The 16711-nt window shown below is 45.0% G+C and overlaps 1 protein-coding gene across 7 annotated transcripts in view; it reads left to right on the top strand.

Moving 5' to 3' along the window:
• GOLGB1 (golgin B1) overlaps positions 1-16711 on the top strand; it is a 41157-nt gene that overhangs the window by 11988 nt on the left and 12458 nt on the right. For all 7 annotated transcript variants that reach the window (XM_021384193.1, XM_021384189.1, XM_021384188.1 and 4 more), the window contains exons 9-14: positions 1443-1851; positions 3068-3141; positions 5541-5631; positions 6667-6734; positions 7567-12611; positions 13373-15323. In XM_021384193.1, the coding sequence (XP_021239868.1) occupies positions 1443-1851; positions 3068-3141; positions 5541-5631; positions 6667-6734; positions 7567-12611; positions 13373-15323 (7638 nt within the window). The remainder of the gene's footprint in view (positions 1-1442; positions 1852-3067; positions 3142-5540; positions 5632-6666; positions 6735-7566; positions 12612-13372; positions 15324-16711) is intronic.

Below are 16711 nucleotides of genomic sequence, written 5' to 3' on the forward strand. Positions count from 1 at the left end.
AGATCTCCAAACAGGAGGCATTTGGTGTTGGTGGCTTGTTCCTCGATCCAGGATCCACGTGGAGCCATTTTTATGTTTGCTGAGATGGTTTTTACCCCTCTTCATTAGTCCACAAGCTCATGCTGCGTCTGATTTCACTGTGCGTGCTGTCTTTTGTGTCATAGCTGTTGTCTGTATGTCATGCAGTACATCACGGAGTGCTCCTTGTCCATTTTGTTACTCCTCAAACCTGTTCTCTCCAGATCCACAACTGCATTTTTTAGCCTATCTCTGGTGAAGTGCTGATGGCCTTTGGGTCTCCAGTGCGTACCTCCGTTCTGTGATCCCTTCGTGCCTTCCCCACGTCCTGCTCTGTGCTCCTGCTGCTCAGCCCCTTTGCTGTCTTCCTACTCCTGTATTTCTCCACACTACGCTGTCAGTCATAACTATTTCCTCTTACAAAGAGTATGTTCTTGTAGCTGCTATCCACCTATACATGAGAACGAACAGAAAAGCAGGGATTGTACCATAGGAAGGTCAGTAAAACAAATTTTGCATCGTTACCCGGTAAGAAGTAATATTAGTGCAGCTAAACCAAGTGAAGCCACTTGCAGTGCAGACCCACGATGGATGCCTTTGTGTTTCCAATCTCACAGCTTCTCAATATCTCCACCCCTTCGAGGAGACTTCTGCTGTGTCAGTCTCAGGGGTAGTGGTGCAGTGCATCAGCTGGATTCCGGTTCCCTGGTACGCTCATTCCCTGAGGCCGTGGGGCAGAAGCTGCTCCTCCTACCCCCAGGGCAAAGGGAGCTCCTCATCACCCTCCTCAGGAGCCAGCCCTGCTGGCCACCCATAGCCCAGGAGGAGGAAGTTTGATAGAAGGAATTGTGGCACAGCTCTGGGGGCTGCATCTCTTCCCCCGTTGGCTTAAATCTCTGCTCAGTGTCTGCCAGCTTGCTGAGGTCTTCCACAAGCCACAGGGTGTAGCGTGGAGCCCTGTGTTGCCTCTAGGTCCCTGTTTCAGGCTTTTTTTTGACATAATTTCAGGTACACTCATTTGTTCTGCTTGTTAACTGCCCTCTGTAACTGTTGAATTCTCCCTCTTGTTGTCCTAGTCCTTCCTCCCCTTCTTGAGACACTTTCTTTCCTCTAAGAGAGAACTCATGGCCCCTGTTGTACTGTTTCCTTCCTGTCCTATCCTCTTGCTCTAAATAGATGTTTTTCTTTTCTGTACTCACATTGAGAGCTCTTGTTTCTCGGAGTGTTATTTCCTTTTAAGCTGCAAATAGCAGGGCAGGTTCTCTCTAACAAATGGAGAGTTCTGCCGTGTTTATTTCCTTCTTTCTGCTGCTAAAATATTTGAAAAGGAGGTAATGGTGACTTTAAGATGCAGTTCAGGGACTGTGCTTTGGTGCTGTGTTGATCTAAGTCAGAGTTTAATTAATTTCCATATCCTTTCACAGGTGCTCCGAGATCAGTGCCAGAAGATGGCAGTGGATCTGAGCTCTCTGAAAGATGTGCTGGATGCAGAGAGGCGAGAGTCTCAGGATCTCAGAGAGAAGATGGAGCTGGAAGTGGCCGAGAGGAAGCTGTGCTCCCATCGCTTGCAGGAGGAGGTGCAGCGTCTTTCAGAGCAGCTGGAAGAGGCAAGAGCAGCACAAGCAGAATTAGAGAGGTATAGAGGCTTGGAGCAGAAACAGAGACTGGAGATGGAAGAGAAAAACCTACAGATCAGTTGTCTTAAGGCAGCTGAACAAGAGCTGCAATCTAGCTATGCTGCCCTTGCAGCTGAGAACGATCAGCTGAAGCAGGACGTTGGCCGGCTGTTGGTGCTGTCTGCAGAGAGCAGCACGGCAGTGCAGAATCTGCAGGGTGAGTAAGCACAATATTTTGGTGAAGAGGGCTCTCAGTAGCCTAAGGATCACTGGATTGCCTTCTGCTTGGCTTAGTTTCTATGACAGCTCCTCAGGAGGTCTTGGTGCCAAAGTTCCCAGCTGCCACAGGAGGGTAGGAATGGTGTTGAACAGAAGGTCTCTGTAGCGCAGTCCTGCTGACCCGCTGCCTTCTGCCATTGCCAGAATGGCAAGCTCCTGGTACATCAGGAGCTTGTCTGAGGGCTTTATGTGAGGCTGTCTAAAGCTTTTCCAGCCAGCCAGACAATACTGCTCTCTCCCCTTAGCTACCAAGCTGGTCGTTTCATCATACCTGGTACAGTGCCATGCCTGTCCTAAGTGCTGTTTGTATGCCAGTTTTCGGAAATATAAGGGTAAAAACCTCCTGGCTCAAACAGCAGCTGAATTCTTGTACCATTCTTGACTTGGACAGTGGCCCTTCAGTGTCTTATTCTTCTCCGTTTTTTTACAATTTCTCGTTTTGCTTTTATCCCAATGAAATTTGAAGTATTCTGCTACAACAGTGATTTCTTTCCACTCCTTTATGAGAAAGTTTTGTTTTTTTTGTTTAAAAAGAAACACAGCAGACAAAAAACCACCTTGAAACTTTATCAGCTGCCTTTTGGTTTCAACCTAAGTAAGAACTGAGTAGAATCGTTCATTTGGAAGGGACCAAAAAGATCAAGTCCCGCTGCCTGAACACATCAGGGCTACCAGAAATTTGGAGCACATTACTGAAAGTGGAATCCAAATGGCTCTTGAACATTGTTGAGCACGGGGCACCAGCCATCTCCCTAGGAAGGCTGTTCCAGTGTTGGCCCACCCTCATAGTAGAGAAGGGTTTCCAAATACTCAGTCTGAATCTTCTCTTGTGCAGCTTTGTGCCATTCCTATGCATCCTGTCACTGGTTACGGGGGAGAAGAGATCATCGTGTCCCTCCCCATTTTCCTTTCTCAGGAGAAAAGAGCAATAATTTCTTATTTTCTGAAAGGTGCTTGAAATCTGTATTGTGCTTTGGTAGTTCTCTTCTTTCAGAGGAAAAAAAATAACACATGGTCCAATGACAGCGTGATATTTTTTCACTACGTAAGCTGTATGTCCTGTTCTCTGATGTTCCCGGGAGAATATTATATTACTTCCTAAATGAGAGTTTTAATTTTCAAACAAGTTGTTTAATGCGTGTCTCTTTTTTTAGATGTTTCAGGGAGATCCCAGCTTGTTCTCCAGGAGCCTCAGCAGGAAGCTGCAATGGTTGCAGAAAATGCAGAGGTAATGATTAAGCGGCTGAAAAAAGTCAAAACCAAAGCAGGTCAAGGACTGGCCTTAAAACAGCTAAGCTGGGATGGCCTTTTTTAACAATCCTCTTTGGAAGGTTATTATTAACTGGATTAATGGCGAAAGACAGAAATAGCTTCCAAATACTGTTTGTCCTGTGCTCTTATCAGAACGCATTTCCCTTTGCTGTCTGTTTGGAATTCTTGTGTCCTTCATCTGCCCAATCCGTATTCCTGCTATTTTCTACCTCTTGTGAGTTAGTTCTTTTGCAAAATCATAGGCTAAACTGAGGGAGTTCTCAGGAAATACAGCTCCAGAGGCTCAGCTGTCATTACAGGATGCCTTTCAAACCCTGCCCATCCCTACTGCCCCAGTGGGGGTCTGGCAGATTGAACGGGGCAAGCTGAGTTCTCTTTGTCAAACAGAAGATTTAGAGTGCATCTTTGCATGCTTCCACCACGAACAGCTTTGGGCAGAACTGCAGGCAGGTTTGGATGCCTTCTGCTTTGCTTCGTGTTCCATCAGCAAGGTGATGGAGATGGCTGCCTCTGTATCTGTCCTAAGAAGCTGTAGAATTGTCAGCTTAGAGCAAGGTCTGGGCTCTTTCCAGACTGCTCTGCTCTGCTCCCATCTGCCAGCAGGGGGAAGATGATGATGCTGGTTCTTACCTAATACGGTCCTCTGCAACGCAGAGAGAGTTGGTAGGATAAAGTCTCCAGCTCCTCTGCTCCACCAGTGAGTGTATAGCATAAGGTCAAGCATCATGTTTATTGACTTTTCTTATTGGCTTCTGATTTAAAAATGGGGACGGAAGGTGTTACATAGGATCGTAGAATGAATCACAGAATCATAGAATGGCCTGGGTTGAACAGGACCTCAAAGATGATTGAGGTTCAATCCCCTGCTGAGTGCAGGGTCACCAACCACTAGACCAGGCTGCCCAGAGCCACGTCCAGCCTGGCCTTGAATGCCTCCAGGGACGGGGCATCCACAACCTCCTTGGGCAACCTGTTCCAGTGCGTCACCATCCTCTGAGTGTAAAACCTCCTCCTAATATCTAACCTAAATCTCCCCTGTCTCAGTTTAAAACCATTCCCCCTTGTCCTATTGCTATCCGCTCTCGTAAACAATCGTTCCCCCTCCTGTTTATGTGCTCCCTTCAAGTATTGGAAGGCCACAGTGAGGTCTTCCTGGAGCCTTCTCTTCTCCAAGCTAAACAAGCCCAGTTCCCTCAACCTTTCTTCCTAGGAGAGGTGCTCCAGCCCTCTGCTCATCTTGGTAGCCTCCTCTGAACTCGTTTCAAGAGCAGTGGATACATGCGGATATGCCAAAGACAGTTTCCTTAAGCGTTTATTGCTATGGAGTAATCAGGGCGAAATTTGGCATTTGGGACTTGCAAGTGCAGAGTCAGTACGTCCTGCTTTACTCAGAGCCGTGCGTTCCAGCTGCCTGGTGTTGGGGTGTAAGCTGGTGGCTCAGCAGGTACACACACATCAACACGTGCATGCTCGTGGTCTTTCCAAGAGCAGATGTAAGCCTTTCAGCCATCTCCTAGAGCCCCTTTAGAGTCAGTGGAGAGAACAGGTGCTGTAGCATACGACTCACCTTGACCAAGGTAGGTATTGCAAAAACAGTTGGTGAATCCAATGCTGGAGGTGTCCATTCCAACACCACATGCATATGTAAATAACTATACAGTCCACACAAATTGCTTTTACGTAGTGTTCATGTTTGGACAGCTCTGTACTTCCACTTGAGGCCCTGACCCATTACTTCAGGCCAAAATATCTGTGAACTCAAGCCCAATACAGGGGTTTGGGTCGCGTACACAAATAGTTTTGGTGCATCCTGTGTATTCCATTTCAGCTGGCAGTCGCAGAAGTGCTCTAAAACGTGGGGCTGGAGATGGCCCTTGTCTGACTGGGTGGCCCTCTGTGCTTACAGTCGAGGTAGTTCGCAGCAAATGTTAGTTCTATTCATTTTGTTTTCAGTCTTTTTGAAAAAAGAAACTTGTTTTCCAAGCTCGAGTGGGGAAGAGATTTTTTTATTTCTGGACTTTTTTTTAAAGCTGGGTGCATAAGAAAGGCAAAATAAGGAATTCACCTGCAGCTTCCCATCGGCTGGCAGATGTCCAGCCGCTGCCAGGAGAGCAGGAAGTGGGCTTCTCAGAATGGAAAATATCCTACATCTGAACTGATATCCTAATTTGCTGAGATGTATCCCAGTCTCTTGCTTAATATCATAACTAAACTATCTGTTATTTCTGTTAGGCATCAGAGTTGAGTCTTAAGTAGTGATTGACTGTTTATGGTCTAAGCTTGGTTGAGCAGCAGCTAAGAGAGCTAATTCAAAGACCGTAGCTCAAAACTAAGTGTGTTTTCTTCCACCAATAGAACAAGAGCAGTGGATCTGAGGTGAAAATGCAAGACCTGCAGACTCGGGAAGATTCAGCCCCTTGCACAGACTGCTCTGCTACACCTGGAGGTAAGGGCATAGAATAAAGCACGTTGTGGAAATGGGAGAACTGCCAGGAAAAGTCCAAAGTGATTTGGAAAGAAGAGCTTTGGATTCAAAATCTAAAGATGTAGAGGAGATTTAAAAAAGAAGATAAGGAGAGGGTAAAGAGAAAATGCTAATGCAGGCAAGTGAGAATCCATGAAAAGAAGGAAGTACGTAAGATGAGAAAGGAGAAGATTTTGAAGGAGGCTGCAGAGGCTACTGAGTGTTGTGCAGAAGAGACTTAAGATAAGATGAAGTACTGAGTTCCTGTCTGAGAGCTAATAAGCTTTTTTTTTGCCTTGGGTATTACCAGACATCCCTCTCCCATGCTCCAAATTCTAAAAATCAAGACTGCCCTATTGAAGTGCTCCATATCTCTGCCTTCTTGCACGGTGTGAAGAGATGATCGCTTACTTAATTGCTTGAATGCATATGCTTTTATTGTAAATATATATAGGATAGCAAAACTGAAACTGAATGTGCAGCTATAAGCTCTGGTGCTTCCTAGTGTTTAATGGCTTATGTTTACAACCTTGGTTTCTTAATGCACTTTATTAATAAATTTTCTATATTTTTTTATTTATTAACAACAAAGGAACCATCGTGTACCACCTGTGAGTTTTGAGCTCAAGTATTCTAGAAATACGAGAGAATTAACTGTTAGCTCTTAGAAAAAAAAGTTATTTTCTCAAAGAAGGGGTGGAACTGCAGGGTTCATAAGTAAATACTCTTCCAAAAAGAAGAGGATTTAAGTGCATTAGTTCACTGTGTCTTTGTCTCTCAATTATTCTGGTGCAGTTTTACATGATGTAGACTTAGGTGATGTCAGCGTGCAGTAAATGCAGGATGTTTTGCATCTGCAGAGCCTGGGGAAATCTGGACCAAGTGCATTGCTCAAACTCTTGACCTTTTGTATTTCCTGCCTGGGAATTTGGAGAATCTCCAGTACCACGAGTTTTCTTTCCACTTGTCTATTGTGTAACTCATTTGCTGATGATGACGTGTACGTTTTATCACTAGGTGTGTTAGGAGAGACGCTGAATCCTGAAGAGCAGAAGCCTTTGGGTGACGCTTCGGTCCTACCTGAGGTACAGATTTCACCCTCTACTTTTTACTTTTCAATATTGTATGCATACGTGGATATGGCAACTTTAATTTATTTCAGAAACCTCACGGAATAGTTAATGTGTGGCTTTTTTTTAAGCATCTCATAATGTAAAGTGATTTTCGTAAAACCACAGTAGGCTTTAACCCATAGCTCTTGTTTAATGGCTCCTCATAAGTTGCTTCTGTCCTCCAGCCTGATTGAATGGACAGCCTTTGCAGCACGAGGTGCTGACCTGTTGGTGGGGTGGTGATCCATGCTTTCCAGCAAGGATTTGATGGCTCTTCTTCTGACGTCTGTATTTGGGGGCGGAAGGAAATCTTAAGATTAATGTTTGGAAAAAGCCAAGCACTTCAGACCAGATGTTTTGTTTAGTGTTCTCACTTTGGAGATAGACACCCATATTGCAGTATGTGTCTACATGGATTCTTGTCCATGTTAAACAGACAGGTAAAGTATGGGACAAAACCTCCTCGTTCAGAGACTGCGGATATGATGCCAATCTCTGTAGTCTGGAAATGTGGCTGGATTAGTCCAGAAGAATACCTCTGAGAATCACAGAACTGAGACACTTCAGAATCATACCATACTGTAATCAAGAGAGAATGGGAAGTAAGGGAAGCAGGAAGCTTCATTTATGATCTAATCCTAAGGCCAGAGTCCCATGCTGCAACTTCAGGAAGGGAAACGAGCTGAGGAGTCCTGTTGTTAATGAAGCTGTTACTGATTGCAACTGCTAGCATGAGGTAGGGACGATGAAAAGTGCCCCTTTGGCAGGATTCAAAGGAAAACTGAAACCTTGTGTTGTGTTTCAGGCAAGAACAGATGGCTTTGCCAGTGGTGGTGAGCAGTTTACTGAAGAAAACTGCCCATCTGGTATTCGAGAATATCTTGCTGCAGAGAAACAGAAAGAGCTGTCAGTTTTGCTTCTGGAACTGAAAGAAGCTCAAGAAGAAATTGCATTTCTGAAAGGACAGCTCAAGGATGCAAACAGCCAAACTCCTGCAGTTAAGCATTCAGGAGGAGAAGCTAACCAGCTGGAAGAGAATTCCCAGACATGGCTTCTTGAGAGGGAAGAGCAAAAGGCTTCGAATACCCAAAATGAGTTGGACAATAGTTCATTGCAGATAGAAACAGAAATACAGCAAATTAATGCACTTCAGGAAAACAAAACCAGTCTTCAAGAAGTACCCCAAGAGACCCCTGTTCCTGGCACAGGGGAAATGGCAGCAATGCAGGAAACCTCTGCAGCAGTTCCAGAGCCTGACACCTCTCAATCTCAAGAGCTGATAAATCTGCAAAACCAAATGACAGAACTGCAAATGATTCTGCAGAAATCGGAAGAATCCTATAAGAAAGATCTGGGAGAAAGAGATGCAGAAATAAATAGACTAAACGAGTTGGCTGAAGAATACAGGAAAAAGATGGAGGATTCTGACAGCATGTTCTGTGCTTTGGCTGAAGAAAGAGATCGGCTCCTGTGTCAGGTGAAGGACCTTTCTACTGTGGCAGAACTGCAGGAGCAAGTAAAGCAGCTGGAGGAAGATCTAGCTCTTTCAGAAAAGCAGAGGCTGTCAGACAGTCAGAGCAGTCTTCTGAAGGAACAGATCCAAAGCCTTAAAAATGAATTTAAATCCAAAGAGGTGAAAATCGAAGCTTTACAAAAAGATTTGGATGAAGCGCAACTTCAGCTTTCTGATCAGGACATGCAACTCAAAGACATGCGAAGCCAGATCCAGAAGAAGGAATGTGAAGCACTGGATCTGGAGCAACTTCTGAAGAAAAACAGGGCTGAGATGGAGGAGCTTTCCCAAAGCTTAGCCTCCAAAGGCTGCGAAGCAGCGGGCCTGGAACAGCTTGTTGCTGAACATAGCAGGTGTATAGAGAGCCTGCAACAAACCTTGCTGGAGAAGGAACAGCAGATGACAGAGATCAGCGTCAGCATGTCTGAAAAAATGGTACTGCTGAATGAAGAGAAGTTTTCTCTAGAAACTGAGCTGAAGAGTCTTAAAGAGCAAACAAGACTCTTACTGAAAGCCCAGGAGGGAAAAGACCAAAACACAGAAGTGAAAGACACGTATCTGAACTGTGAAGCCTCTGACCAGCAGGATGAGACGGAAGCAGAAAGCAAGGAAGGTGAGATATCAGCAAGTGAAGTTGAAATTCTGAAACGGGAAAATGAGCAAGTAAAGCGAAAGCTGCAGGCAGCGCTCGTTAACAGGAAGGAGCTCCTGAGGAAGGTTAGCAAACTGGAGAACGAGTTGGTGCAGTTGAAAAAGGAGCCTCAGTCAGAAGCATCAGTGGCTCAAGAAGCTGAAGGGGAAGAAAATATGACGAGTAGGATAAGCCAAGGAGCGAATCTTGAAAGCTCGCCCAGGGAGGAGCATCTAATCCAGCTGCTTTCTGAAAAGGAATCTGAGCTGCTGGGTGTTCGGAAGGAGCTGCTGGATAAGGAAACTGCAGAAGCGCAGTTACAGGCAGTGATTGAGGAAATGAAACAAAGCTTGCGAGGTAAGGCGAGCGTTGATTCAATTAAGGCTGAAATCATGGAAAGTCAGGCAATTGCTGACAAACTAACTGAAACCGATGAAGGCCCAAAAGATGATGAAGAAAACGAAGAAAGCAGTGCAGCAGCTACAAATCTTGAAGAAAACCAGATGTCTGCTCTGAAAGAGAGGGTTTCAACTCTTGAACAAGAAAAAGAACAACTTCAGAAAAAGCTTCAGGAAGCCCTGGTGTCTCGCAAAGACACTATAAAGAAGGCTCAAGAAAAAGACAGGCATCACAGAGAGCAGCTTAAACAGCAGAAAGATGATTACAACATCCTGCAAGAACAATTTGATGTGCTAAGGAAGGAGAAGGAAAGCATCCAAGCTCAGCTCAGGCAACTCCATGAACAGAGAGGATCAGCAGAGAGTGTTCCTGGGAATCAAGGCTCTTGGGATTCTTTGTGCTTGGAAGCAGAAAATTCTACAAACAGCAAACTCATGCAAGTCACAGATGTTTCTGGAGAAGAGTTTAAAGCAGAACTTGAAAAATTGCAGATGGAGAAGGAGGAGTTGGAGCATAAGGTCACCCATATGGAAGGTGAACTAGCTAGCAAATCAGAACTAGTCTGTAATTTGCAAGAGCGCATAGCACAGTTGTTGCCAGAGGCAGAAGGGCTGACTGGAACTTCTGAGCAAGCTGAAGCTGAGGCTGCAAGACTTCAGAGAGAAGTGGAGGAAGATCAAGTGGAAGTTCCTAGAGAGGACAGTTTGGAAGACCTGAAAACACTTATGCATCAAAAGGATGAAGAAATCGAATTCCTTAACTTGCAGTTAAGGGAGAAGAGTGAAGCTCTTGCTAACGCACAGGCACAGTTGCTGGAAAAAGAAGATTCTGTCAAGAGACTGTGTAGTGAGATTGAAGCTCAAGCTCAGGCACATGAGGAACAGAGCAAGCGACTGCAAACCGAGCTGCTTGAAATTCAGCACAAGCAAGATGATGATGCAGAAGCAGCTAAACAGAAGAATCAAATGCAGAGAAAGTTGCAAGCTGCGCTTATCTCTAGAAAAGAGGCATTAAAGGAGAGTAAATCACTGAAAGAGGAATTGGCAAATGCCAAAACTACTATTGAGAATCTTTGTGTCAAGCTGAATAGTTTGGAAAGCCAAATAGGTGGCCACGCTAAAGAAACAGATGCTTTAACAGAAAAATTAGCAAGTCTCACTGAGGAGCGAGAAAAACTGATTGCAGAAGTTAATAAGGTCCTTGGAGAAAATCAGGATCTTGATGGATGCTGTAAAAACCTGAAACTGACACTGGATGGGGTTCTCCTAGAGAAGGAGAAGCAGGAGAAGGAGATGGAGTCCTTGAAATGCCTGCAAGCTGCTGAGAGCGCTGAGTGGCAGGAGAAACACAGGGAGCTTCAGAAAGAGTACGAAACTCTCCTGCAGTCATATGAGAATGTGAGTAATGAGACCGAGCGGATTCAGCGTGTTCTGGAAACCGTGAGGCAGGAAAAGCAGGAGGTTTTCATTAAGCTGAAAAGTGCTGAAGCAAAAAGAGAAGAAACAGATAAGCAGCTGCAGGAAGCTGGACAGGAGATTGAAGGAATGAAGGAGAAAATGAGGAAATTTGCAAAATCAAAGCAACAAAAGATTCTGGAACTAGAGGAGGAGAATGAGAAGCTTAGAGCAGAGATGCAGTCCCCAGCTGGGGATCTGCACAGGACTGGCGATGGAGCTTTCCCTACAAGTGCTAGCCTGAAAGAGGAGCTGGAGAGCTCTAGGAGGGATTATCAGTCTCTTTCTACTCAGTTAGAGGCGGTAATGGCTGAAAAGGAGTCTCTTACTCAAGAGATCACAGACTTAAAGCATCGCTTGCAGGTAACAGAATCCAAGCTGGAGGAAAGCAGAGAGCTGTTAGACAAGTGTGTTTCCCTGAGGACACCAGAGGAAGAAACAAATCAGGCGGTTGCTACACCACCACCAATAGAGAGGACTGAAAATCAAGTGGACTTAAGTTTTAGACCAAAGTCTCCTAATGCAGAGCTGGAACAAAAAGCTTTTGAAGGTAGTAGCCCACCTGAGGATCTTAATACCTACATAAAGGAGATAGCTGCGCTCACGGAGCGAATCACTGAACTAGAGGAGAGCAGGAGGGCTTCAGAGCAACAGCTGGATGATATCCGCAGGAGTGCTGAGACTTTAGAAGGTGAGAAAAGGGCTTTAGAGACCCAAATGGAAGCAAAAGTCCTTGAATTCAGTGTTCTCCAGGACACAGTAGCAAAGATGGAAGAAACGGTTCAAAACACCAAAGAGGACCTCATGAAGATGACGGAACTGAAGGACACTCTAGAGGCTGAGAAGGATGATTTGGAGGAAAGGCTCATGAATCAGCTGGCAGAACTTAATGGCAGCATTGGAAATTATCAGCAAGATGCGACAGACTCCCAGATTGAAAATGAGCAACTGAAACGTGAGCTTCAGAGTTTGCAGAGAACGATACATGAACTGGAGGAGGAGAAACGCCAGATGGCGAAGGAGAAAAGTAAAGCAAGTTCAGAAAACCAAAAGGAATATTTAGAGAAGCTGAAACGCTCTTGGAGGGAAGACAGCAACACACATGTGAAGGAGCTTCAGGAGCTGCTGAAGCAGAAGCAGCAGGAGATTAAGCAGCTGCAGAAGGACTGTATTAAAAGCCAGGAGAAGATCAGTAGTTTAGAAAGAACAATTAAAGCTCTGGAATTTGTCCAGAGTGAGTCTCATAAAGATTTGGAAGCAGCCAAAGAGAGTTTAGCTAAAGCAGCAGAAGACACCAAGAAAGCCCAGGCAGAGCTTGCTCGCTACAGGGTAGTGCTGGATGACACTCAGAGCGAGGCAGCGAGAGTCCTCGCAGAGAGCGTCAAAGTGAAAGAAGAGTTACGGGCAAACAAAGAGAGTACTCTAATTCAAATGAAGAAAAAAGATGAGGACTTTGAGAGAAGACTGGAACGGGAGAAAGACAAGCACTCAAAGGAGATGAAAAATATGGAAGAAAAGCTGGCAGCTTTGCAGAGGGAGAAAGACTGTATGGAAACAACGGTTCGTGATGTTCAGGGCTCCTTGACAACAAAAGATCGAGAAGCCAAGGAACTGGAAGGCAGCCTGAACAAAACGTTGGCCCAGCTTGCGGCCTTCACCAGGAGCATGTCTTCCCTTCAGGATGACAGGGATAGGGTGATAGATGAATCCAAAACATGGGAGAAGAAGTTCACAGAAACGATTCAGAAGAAGGAGGAAGAAATACGCTTGAAAGAGGAAACTTGTGTTATGCTAAAGGAGCAGATGAAGCAGATGACTACACAAGTGGAAGAACTTCAGATTCACATATCCAGGTAAAGAAAGTGATGATGACCAAGGTGGTGTCCATGTATTTCCTTTAAAGAGTCAGCAGCCAGAGGTGAGGAAGCTGTTACTTTTAGAGATTAAGCTGGGCATGTCAACAGAGCATGGGGATACATAATTCCAGTTTAATCCTAAATTAGATTTTGAGGGAAAGATGGAGCTAGAGAAACGTAACAAAAAGTTAACCTTGGAATTTCCAAAATTCAAAAACAAGCCATTCTTTCATGAGGAAAACTGTTCTACCAAGTTTGATCAAAATGCTGTATTTGTATACATAGGAAAGTGAAATGAATACCAACCACATGAGAACAGCACCCTTCTTTGTAGCAAACAAAGTCTGAGCCTCGCTGTACAGGGAGGTGAGTTTCTCCTTTGAAAGACTGAAGGTGTAGCTGGGAGCGAGAGGGGCCTAGTAGCTGCACATTCTAGAGGGGACTATTGTGTCACTGCTAATGTGCCTGTAGCATCATTTAGGTTGGAAAAGACCCTTTAGGTGATCAAGTTCAAACATCAACACCACCAAGTCCACCACTATACCACTTCCCTAAGTGCCACATCCACATGTCTCTCAAATACCTGCAGAGATGGTGACTCAGTCACTCTCTTTGGAAGCCTGTTTTAATGCTAATTACTGGAAAACTGATTTGGTGGCTTTTCTCAATTAATATAATCGATGAAAACTATTGGTGTGGTTTGGGATCCTGAAATACGTCACTGATTTGTGACTGATTTTCCATTCTCTTTTTTTCAGGCTGGAATGCAACAAGAAAGACTGGGAATCAGAGTCCAGGAGGGAGATTCAGCAGCATCAAGAGACATGTGAAATGTTGCAGGCGGAAAAAAAGGAGCTTTTAACTCAGCTGGAAGGATCTCAGAAACTATACAGTGAGTCCCAGAACGAACAGCAGAAGCTGGAGTCAGAAATCCGAAGCCTAAAAGACCAGCTTGCTGACTTGCAGAGTTCCTTCACCAGATGTGAACTGGTTAGAGAAGAGCTGGAGAGTGTGGTCAAGCAACAAGAGAACAGTATCCAGAATTTTAAATTCAGCTGTGAACAGCTTGAGGCTGATCTGCAGGCTTCCAAGGACCTAACAAATAAGCTGCATGAAGAAACGAGTGCCAAAGATCAAAAGATCATTAGTTTGCTGTCTGCCAAGGAGGAAGCAGTTACGGCTGCTCTATCTGAATTACAGCAGCAACATTCTGAAGACATTACGCTGTGGGAGCATAGGCTAAGCAAAGAGGAAGAAGATAAAAAGGCTTTGGAAATTGAGAAGAGCAAACTTAACGATAAACTTGACCATCTTGCTGAAAAGATGAAAATAATCAGAGAAGAAAGCAAACAGCAGAAGGCGCAACTGGACTCCTTCACCAAGTCCATGTCATCTTTGCAGGATGACAGAGACCGTATACTGAGAGAGTACAAACAGCTGGAGGAACGCCACCTCGTTATCATCTTGGAAAAAGACCAGATCATCCAAGAGGCTGCTGCTGAAAACAATAAGCTGAAAGAAGAGATCAGAACTTTTCATAGCCAGATGGATGACCTCAACTCAGAGAACGCCAAGCTGAGTGCGGACTTGGTGCGGTATAGAGAAGATCTGAACCAAGTAATTTCAATAAAGGATTCCCAACAGAAGCAACTTCTCAAAACTCAGCTTCAGCGAATCCAGGCTCTGGAAAAGGAGAAGGCAATCATGGAAACCCAGCTGAAGGAGTCTGAGAGCACTCAGGATGATCTCAGGAAGTGCATGGAAGCCTTGAGAGAGGATAAAGTCAGTATGTCTCAAGAGGTTGAAACCCTTACATCCTCTCTGTCCCGAGTTCAGAGCGAGATGACGGCATTAAGTGAGGGGAGTCCTATCGTGGAGTGTCAAGCACAGCTGAAAGCCCAAGAGGAAGAGGCACAAGAGCTGCATCGTAAGCTTGCTCTCTCACAGAAGAGGATAACAGAGCTTGAGGGGGAGCTGGTAAGTGTTCAGAAGGACGCAACCAGGAGAGTGGGAGAGGCTGAGGACAGGCTTAGAAAGGAACTGAAGCACCTGCATCATGATGCCGGGATAATGAGGAATGAAACAGAAACAGCGGAGGAGAGAGTAGCGGAGTTGGCACGGGACCTCATGGAAATGGAACAGAAATTTCTTGCAGTCACAGATGAAAACAAAGATCTCAGAGCCCAAATTCAGTCTTTTGGGAAGTCCATGAGCTCTCTCCAGGATAGCTGGGACCAGACCAATGAGGAGCTTCAAGCTTTGAAACAGAAATATTCTGCAGACTTGGGGGAACAACGAAATCTAGTGGAGAATCTTCAGAAAAAGATGCTTCAGTTACAAGAGGAGCAAAATTCCACTGCCCAGGACCGAGACACGTTGAGGTCTGAGCTTACAGAAATGCAGAAAGCTGCTGATGAAAGAGGTGTCTTGGCTCAGATTGAGGATCTTAAGGAGAAGATGAGAGCCAAAGATGATGAGCTTCTCCGTTTGTCTTCAGAACTGGAAGGCTCTTCCAACCAAGTCAAATCTTTCTCCAAGGCCATGGCAAGCCTGCAGGACGAGAGAGACCGTCTGCTGGATGAACTGGACAAAACACGTAAGGTGGAAGAAGTGAGGCAGCAAGCAGAAGGGAGCGCTGTCGCCAGTCCGTCAGAAGTGCTGAGTCTTAAGAAGGCTCTGTCATCCCTGCAGAACGACAGAGACAGATTAGTAAGTCCTTGTTTTCTCTTCCTGCTCTTATTTAAAGCTTTATAGGAGATTAGGTTCTTCAGATCTTAAAATTCAGTGCATTTAGACGTGTCTTTCACAGTGGTAAAAAAACATATCATCCTCCTCACAGAACCTCTGAAGGGCTGAGGTTGAAGGGAGCTCTGAGATCTTCTAGTCCGACCCTTCTGCTCAGACAGGGTTGGCTGGAGCAGGTTGACTAAAGCAACATCTGCTTGAGTTGTGAATATCTCCAGCAGTGGATTTCCGCAGTTTCTCTGGTCAACTTCTTTCATGTATCTGGAAATAGTTTCCAGGATTAGCTGCGCCATCGCCTTCCTAGAGATTGAGGTGAGGCTGAGCAGACTGCGTTTCCTCCGTCCTCCTCCTTGCCCTTGAAGCTAGGGATGACATTTTTTCTCGCCTTCAGAAGCCTCTCCTGATCACTGTGATCTTCCTAAGGTAGTTGAGAGTTGCTTCCCAGTGACCTCATCACTTGTGGGTACGCTCCATTGGATCCCATGGACTTACTATGTGCTATCTATGTTACTCTCTCTGACATAACGAAGCTGAAATATGATTCCATTATTAGGTTTTCAAGGTGTTTTCTCTTGTTAGCCCAGTTTTAAATATGGAATCTTAGAAATAAGAGACGTGCTCCCTGTTAGTCTGCTTAGCCCACATCTGTGAGAGCTCATGCATTTGGTTTGTCACTTCTGTAGTCTGTTCTAGAAATCTAAGCATGTGGTCAGTTTCTCCTCTTGGCAGATGATTATTGAGATGGGTCCAAGCCATTGTGCTTTCGTTCTAACATCCCTGCTTGCATATCTCATGTGCATACTGTGTGTGTTTGTATGCTGTTTGACACAATGCAGCTCAGCACGTTTCACTTCTGGTTGCTGCTCAGATGACTGATTTTTACTGTGATTTCCCACTTCTACTTGCTCTTAGTTTACTTTGTTTTGTTAATTTGCAACAAACTTAATCTCTTTCTATGGCAGAATATCCACATAGCTGACCAAGGGAAGCCAGTTGATGTCATTGTTTTGGATTTCAGTAAAGCTTTTGAGGCTGTTTCTGAGTATCCTTCCAGCACACAGCTAGCCAGCAACATAATGCAATGGGTGAACAACTGGCTGAACATAGAATCATAGAATCACCAAGGTTGGAAGAGACCTCCAAGATCATCCAGTCCACCTACCACCAATAGCACCCCACTAAACCATGTCACTTAGTGCCACATCTAAAAGTTTCATGAATGCTGATGGGTTGGGCTCAGAGGGTTGTAGTCAATGGGGTTCCATCAGGCTGACAACCAGTTGCTGGTGGGGTTCCACGGAGCTCTTCAATGTTTTCATCAACATCTTGGTGCAGGACTTGAAGGTATGCTA

The sequence above is a fragment of the Numida meleagris genome, chromosome 1 (assembly GCF_002078875.1).
Source record: "Numida meleagris isolate 19003 breed g44 Domestic line chromosome 1, NumMel1.0, whole genome shotgun sequence".
Lineage (NCBI taxonomy): Eukaryota > Metazoa > Chordata > Aves > Galliformes > Numididae > Numida > Numida meleagris.